General features: G+C 40.7%; 2 protein-coding genes across 2 annotated transcripts; both read left to right on the forward strand.

Moving 5' to 3' along the window:
- Positions 1-1,871: 1,871 nt before the first annotated feature.
- LOC114701717 (platelet basic protein-like) lies at positions 1,872-3,094 on the forward strand. Its single transcript, XM_028881875.2, has 3 exons — positions 1,872-2,091; positions 2,428-2,557; positions 2,696-3,094. The coding sequence occupies exons 1-3, from the start codon at positions 1,971-1,973 to the stop codon at positions 2,784-2,786; spliced, it is 342 nt and encodes a 113-aa protein (XP_028737708.1). The 5' UTR covers positions 1,872-1,970; the 3' UTR covers positions 2,787-3,094.
- Positions 3,095-6,034: 2,940 nt separating this feature from the next.
- On the forward strand, positions 6,035-7,038 carry LOC114701718 (platelet factor 4-like). Its single transcript, XM_028881876.2, has 3 exons — positions 6,035-6,314; positions 6,561-6,693; positions 6,816-7,038. The coding sequence occupies exons 1-3, from the start codon at positions 6,218-6,220 to the stop codon at positions 6,901-6,903; spliced, it is 318 nt and encodes a 105-aa protein (XP_028737709.1). The 5' UTR covers positions 6,035-6,217; the 3' UTR covers positions 6,904-7,038.
- The last annotated feature ends 858 nt before the right edge of the window (positions 7,039-7,896 follow it).

Here is a 7,896-nt window from a genome sequence, read left to right on the forward strand (position 1 = left end):
AATATTCTTTGCAAATTTTCACAGTGAATCACCATTATTTTCCATACTTTATTTTTACCATTGGAACAGAACAAATGATAGGCATAGCAATTCACAGTAATAGTCCTAGTGGTGAACACACAGCATTATTTAAAGTCCCAGTGCTTTGGGAAATATTTTAGGTCTTTTTTTTTTTTTTTTGAGATAGAAAAAGTGAAACAAATAAGTCAATCAAGAACTTTTTAATGTCAGGCATGTAATAGATGTTTAGTATTTCTTAAATATACAGAAGCTACCAGATAGAAGTTTTATCTCAAAACTGACTAATAAGGCTGGTAAGAGTTACCCAACAATTGACTTGTTGGTATTTCCTCCTGAACCTTGCTGGACAATGTCTTTTTTTGTGACAAGATACATTTATTGATTGCCTTAAAGCAGGTCATCATATTGTATGCCTGCAATCTTAGCATTTGGGAGGCTGAAGAAGGCTCATGAGTTCAAGGCTACCCTAGGCTATATAGCAGTATTCATTCTCAACCTTCCTAATGCTGAGACCTTTTAATGCAGCTCCTCATGTTATGGTAACCCCCACCCATAAAATTATTTCATAACTGTGATTTTGCTGCTGTTGTGAATTGTAATATAAATATCTGATATGCAGGATATCTGATACGTAACCCCCGTGAAAGGGTCATTTGACCCCCTAAAGGGCTGAGACTACAGTTTGAGAATCACTGCTGTATAGTGAGTTGGAGGCCAGGTTGGTCTAAATTGAGCAACTGTCCCTTACACCTAAGAAGATACTTCCCACAGTTTCCCTCAAAGAATTATAGAAATCTTACCAACTGAATGTGGAAAGAAGTTTGCCTAGTGCTAAATATGGATAAAAAGTCTACAATGAAGCCAATAAATATTGTCAGCCATACACAGGGTTGTTTGTGGTGGCCAGAAAAAAATGAAAGATTATGAATAATGTTAAAAATCCTTTATATTTCACTAAGAGTTTTGGAAGATGAGTAAATTATATAATGACCTATATAGAACCATTCATTCCTTTTGTGTGGAAAGATCCTTCTGTGCATATGTGTTTAATGTGTGTCTCCATAAACATAAACATATAAATGCAGATAGACTAGAAATACCAAATCTCTACTTGGCAATGGTAGCTACTGATGGCCACCATTGAAAAGCAGTTGTATGGAGTAACTATGAAGAGGAAAGAACATATTTAATTTTCATATATCTATAGTGTATTAATAATTCTTTAAAAATAAAAGAGACAACAGTTATCTTGGTATACACACACACTTATATAGTAGAAACAAGTAGTTTATTATATAAAGGATAATGTGTTTAGGATCATTTGATGAAATTGCAAAAGAGAATCTACTTAAGTGATAGGAAGAAGCACACAAAGTCATACCCAAAACAACCTTGGATAGTAAGTGACTCATATTTCCACCCCACATGCCAGACAAATTCTGACCCCTACCAAGAACCCGCGCAGGAACTTTCTTTGTCGTTTGGTAAGAGAAGGGCAGCTCCTTCTCAAGGAGCTGTGACTGAAAGTTGGTGTCTCTCAAGCCCCAAAACTGCATTGTAGGAAGGGTGTGTCTCATGACTCACCGCTCACACGGAGAAAATGCTTACCGTATGTTGGCTTAGGTCTTACCTCTAAGTCGGGGGCTTACACATCTGGAAGAGTCAGATGTTGAGAGTGGCACAAGGAATGTGAATGAAATGATGCACAGCTTGCGGCTAATTCTGCAGGATGTTTGACCTGTGTGGTCAATGTGGGTTGGGCACAACTTGACCATCCTTTTATGGTCGCATCACCACATACACTCACTTCCCCTTCCCCACCTCTTCAGTGGTATAAAAGGAGGTGTGGAGGCCTGTAAAGCCACGTAGCAGCAGGGTTCTAGGCAGCAGCTCATCCTTGCATTGAGTCTCCTGGCTCTGGAAACAGCTCTAGCTCAGTCTTCTCCACCATGGGCTTCAGACTCAGACATCCATCGTCCTGCACCAGGGCCAGCCCTCTTCCTAACCCACAGGTGTTGCCGCTTCTGGCTCTGCTCCTGACTGCACTGGTTCCCACTACAGCTGGACGACGTAAGAGAAACTTAGGGAAAGATGAAGGTGGAAAACTGCTTCCCTTCAGCTTGTGTCCAGGCGGCTTGTGGTGTGTGTGGGGGGGGGAGGTTGGAGGTGGGCATAAAGTGGCCATATTGGCACTTCTTGGTTTGGAGGGTGTAATGACTGAGAATTCTGAGATATACTTAAGGGCATTTCAAATGTGGAAGACAGTCTGTAAGCCTTGTTATTAAAAGTTTACGGATCATATTCACAATGTCTGTGTGACAGAGAGACAGTTACCTCCAATTCCCAAGTAAGGGAAGGAAGAAAAATAATTTATAGTCACTAATTAAGTCTTGTACTCTAATGTAGCTGGTGATGTGGACCCATATATTGAATTGCGCTGTAGATGTCCAAACATAATCTCTGGAGTCCCACTCAACAGTATTTCCCTTGTGAATGTGTTCAGGCCGGGAGTCCACTGTGCCAACGTGGAAGTGATGTAAGTCCCTAGTTCTTCGTTATTACTGTTATTAGGGAACCCTTCATTTTTACCTACACTCTCTCCTCTGTCCTCATGGATCTCTTCAGACAGAAAGGCTGAGTTACACACAGATAATAATCCTTTTCTCTGTTGCAGAGCCACACTGAAAAATGGGGATAAAAAATGCCTGGACCCAAATGCCCCTGCCATCAAGAAAATAGTCATGAAGATACTGGAAGGTTATTGACCAGCCATCTGTTGACTTTTTGCTGAACCATTTTACTGTGCAAGAAAGGCGGGGTTTTTAAATATGGATGTTCTACGATCATTTTCTATTTTAAAATCTGGATACACTTTCATTTTGTCTCAGAAATCATGTTGTATTCTGCGAAGGGGTGTTAAAGGATAGTTCAAAGAAGATGAAAATGAGCTAAGAGTTGTAACATGCAATTTATGGTTTATTTCTGCAATTCTTGTCTAAACATTGTGCAGTGTTTTGCATTTCTTTAGTTGAAATTTTCTTTCTAAACGCATTATGTCAAGTTTTTTTCTGAATTTTTTGAATTATTTCTTTTAGTTTTGAGTTTATAGTTACATCATTTCCCCTTCCCTTTCCTCCCTCCAAACCCTTCCATATTCCCTTCCTTGCTCTTTTTCATGTCCATGGCCTCTGTTTGCATTAATTGCTGTTACACACACACACACACACACATTGACAAATTTCACATTGGTCAATGATAATAGGAACTTCCTGGAGCCAAGCAGTAGATACATGTTCATTAGAGTTTTTCCATTTTCTAAGCCCTAGAATGCCTTGTTTCCAAGCAGCCTCAGCAATGTTTTCTATGTTTGTTTTAACCTTCAATTGAACATAATAAAGTCATAGAATGTAAGTTCTCTAAGCAGTGGTCATTTACTTCATAATGAATATGTTTAACACCAGTAGTACCAAAAGCATGTGATGAAAAGAAGATTAACACACCCTGTTTTTAAAAACTTCACTATTGTCTGAAACATGGAAATATGTTAGATAGGTCTTATCTGCTGTTAAATGTTTTACTGTATTCTCTCTCTCTCTCTTACACTGAATTTGGGGCATCATGTATGGTAGGCAAGTGTTCTGCTACTGGGAAACTTTCCCAGGCCTCTATTTAAAAGAAAATGTTTTCTATTTCACAATAGTTTCAGGCAAAGCCACTAAGTTGGTGATCTGTGCCATTTTTAATGTCTTACACTACAGGCTGGAGAGATGGCTCAGCCATTAAAGGGTAGGCTCACAACCAAAAATATAATGTCTTACACTAGCAAGAATTTATTGCTTTAAAAATGCTAGGCATATTAAGTGCTCTGTGCATATTAACTAAATAATCTTACTAGGTCCCTGTAGTCTGGTGACAAGTCCATCCTCTAGAACCAGAATAATTCCACTCAGTAGCTATTTCATTTTGGTCAGGTTGCTGATTTGCTCTGTGACTTAGTTTCTTTGTCTCTAAAATGGGAATGATTTCTTGCCTGTCTAAGAGAGCTGATGTGAGAATGAAAAGAAATGAACTCAAATGCTTTAAATACTGTGTGTCACATGATAACCCACTTACAAATGTTGGCAATTGACTATTAGCAGGACTGCTAGCATTCCCATGTTGCAGGGAGAGAGGGAACCTGAAGTGGAAGAAATCAGGAGACTTGCCTTGGGTCAGAAATGTAGGTCAGTGCTAGAGCACTTACCCAGGATGTGAGAGGCCCTGGGTTCAATTCCCAACGGGGTCCAAAGAAAACTGCTGTAGCACATAAAATGATCAGAAAGCATAGTTGAGACCCTGCTCTTTAACCACAGGAGTATGACGCTTTCATTGATGGGTCCTTCCCTAAGGAGCCTGCATTACATATCACACCATGTTATTGGCACACAAGATACTACTTGATATAGAACTCTCTTACTCTATATTGATCATGGAGAAAGAAAGTTTCATCTACTCCAATCTGTACATGGACTTCGGGGAACACGTATATACTGATTGTTATATATACTGAGCATGTATTTCACTTGAACTCTGAATGATTGGGGGGCTCCCTTTCCTGTTTCTTCACCAGTAGAGGCTGAGTGCCTTAGGATATTTTGCCTCTAAAATAAGCAGTTACTCAGTAATAATTACAGAATTGTCCATAAACATGTAATAAAGCAGTAAATGGAGACAATTTTCATTAGCTTTGCTCCAATAATTAAAAACAGTTGTGACATCTTGTGCCTATCCTAGGCAATCTCCCACTGAGGGTTAGCAAGACTGGTTCTTATTTTTAAATTAACATTTCTTTCATTTATTTTACACACTGATCACAGTTTCTCCCCACTCCTCTCCTCCAGTTCCCTCCCTCCACGTCCCATCTACCCACCTCCCCATCCACTGCTTTTCCGTCTCCATTCAGACGGGTTCTTAACATGGCCATGTTTATACTACGCTTACTCTTCTTGAGATGAAAGTATCTCTTGTTGTTGTCTACCTATACTGGACTGTTTTCTTTAAATGCAGAGAAAGGTTGCCTTGACTGGCATTATTGCTGGGATTCATTTACTCTGCAAACGCTGAAATCTGGGGCTAAGCTGCACAGAAGTATTTCCTTGTTGTCCATATTCAGACCCTCTTCTCCTCTCCTTTTGTTGCTTACCCAGCAGAGACCTTGAGTTTCAGTTCCCTAAATACATAGAAATTATGGCATGTTTTGCAGTAGCCATTGGAGTCAGTGCTGAGTGGTCATTGTAGTCAATGCTGAGTGTTCAGAAACGTATGTTCCAGGGAATTATGCCTGACAGTATCACTATGCAGGAGAGGCAGATAAATGGCCACACAATTATAACCGTATGTGGTGTAAAGTAATACAGAGATCTCCAACTGTCCCAGGAACTTCTTTTATCCGTCTTCTCCGGAGTAGAGCTGAATAGAGAAATACCTAGACTCAAAGATGTTATCAAAGCAATGCATTCAAATATAACTGGTGATTTTTCCAAAAAGAGCAATGAGGACACCAGACCTTGCTTCCTGCAGTACATTTTATGCTTCCACATGAGAATGAAATTCGGTAGTCATTGACCAGACACTAACTTTAACCTTTCTAGGGTCAGAAATAAACACATTTCAAACCACACATCTCTAACCACACAGTGATCAAACTCACTGTAATCAAGAGAAAGAGTGACTGGCAAGAAAGGCAGGAGAAACCAGGCAGTTTGGGGTAATGCGACTGACTGGCAGTTGAGAAGGCAACAAATTGGTTCTGAAGGTGAATGTTCTGTAAACTATACAGAGATAGCAGAAAGCTCTCTGTCACAGCATACCCTGTGCAAAATTAAAGTCCTACTCTTTCTGACTCTGTAATTGTTCATATAAAGTTCACATTGGAGAGATGGCTCCTGCTACCAGCTCCTAGTCAAGACAGCTGACCTCAGCTTTTCTTTTCACGCTGTTTTGTTCTAATCTTGGCTGGCCAGAGCCCAATTACTGCTCCCCCAAGGGTCATTGCTTCCGCAGGGCAGTTCCTCATCCTGTATCCCAGGTTTCCGGGCTGGGCTGGCAGAGGAGATAAAACGTGCCTGGAAAGTACCAGGAACCACTGGCCTGTGCTTAGAGCCCCAGGCCCCAATTACTCTGTGCTAGTCCTTGGATCCAGTGCCAGCTTCTTGATATGAGCGTCGCTGTGGTGTTTCGAGGCCCCCGGCCTAACCCTGGGCTGCTGCTTCTGGGCCTGTTGTTTCTGCCAGCCGTGATTGCCTTCACCAGCGGTGAGAGAGGGTGAAGGGATTCCACCCGCAGGGAGATGGTTCAGGAGCCTCAGGGGTGGGGAGGTGAACTCTAATGACGCCAGTCATACTGCATTGGCTTGCCAACTGCCCTTTACCACCCACCTGCCTTCTGAATGAGAGGTGGTGCTATAGATATGAGAGAGGAAAAGGTACAGAGGTCCAGAGGTATCACTGGCCGATGATACCTCCTCGACTCCCCATTCCCTTCTCTCCTTTTGCCCTCAGCTAGTCCTGAAGAAGATGCTAGAGATCTTAACTGTGTGTGTGCGAAGACCATCTCCTCTGGGATCCACCTTAAGCATATCACTACCCTGGAGGTGATCAAGGCAGGACGCCACTGTGAAGTTCCCCAGCTCATGTGAGTCCTGCCCACGTCCCCCCAGGCCCGTCCTCTCCTCCTTCTCTGCCCAGTCCTTTCCATCTCTTCCCTTCTTCCAAGCAAGGCCCTGAAGAGTGCATTCCTTCCCTTTCCCCTGGCAGAGCCACTCTGAAGAATGGGAGGAAAATTTGCCTGGACCGACAAGCACCCATTTTAAAGAAAGTAATGAAGAAACTCCTGGAGAGTTAGGTGCTAGCTGCCTAAATCTGCAATGTGTTATATGGGATACTGGAGTTTTGTCTACTTTCAATCTAACTGCAGTCTTCCAATGTTTATATTATCCTTTGAGACTTAAATAAATGCATTGAACCAAGTTGTCATAAAGTCGAACCATTTCTTTGTGCTGGAGGCAAAAACAGTGCTGGTAGATGACATGTGAGAAAACATCTCCAGAACTTTAAGTAAAAATATTTTGAAGGAAGGTTTGGTCTAAGAACTGAATTTGCTTGGCATTTTGGGTTTTATGCCAGATGATGAATATTTGCATATTTACTCCATTACATTTTGGTGTCGCTCTAATTATATTTTAGTTTTCTGTTATAATCAGCTTTGTCAATAAATAACTAGTGGGACTTAAGCATTACTAAGTTGCTTTTAAAAAGAAGTACATAAATCAAACTTTGACTCTTTCCTTAAGATTTATACTCTATTTTATCATTAAAATAACAAAAATAAATTGAGACTGAATATAATGCTAATGTGTTGATACTTCCAAGAAATTATATGAAACTATATTTCTATTTAAGAATGTTTCTATTTCAAAAAAATGAAATATTAAAAACAGCTCCTATTCTCACATTATTACCTGTGAGGGTTCTTCATCTGGCAAACTTACAGTTCTACTGTGACCTGGTAACATGCCATCACTGTTGCTGTAAGAATGTAGATGTCTTAGGTAGACTTTTTGCAGTATTCTTGGGCTCAGAAGAACCTTATTTGTAATTCAATTTTCTTTAATATCCCACAACATCAGAGATACTAATATGATATGCTAAGCAGTCATGGGAACCCAGGAGTTGCACCAGGTGTGTTTTTCTTGTTGTTCTTTGTCTTTCACATCATGCATCTTTATCCCATTATTTCACTGTTTCTTCATATCTGCCCCCTGCCCTTGCAACCCCTCCCCATGAAATCAAATATAATTTAAGAGAAAAGGAGGAGGAGAAGGAGAAGGAGGAGAAG

This window comes from Peromyscus leucopus, chromosome 10 (assembly GCF_004664715.2).
Source record: "Peromyscus leucopus breed LL Stock chromosome 10, UCI_PerLeu_2.1, whole genome shotgun sequence".
Taxonomy (NCBI): domain Eukaryota; kingdom Metazoa; phylum Chordata; class Mammalia; order Rodentia; family Cricetidae; genus Peromyscus; species Peromyscus leucopus.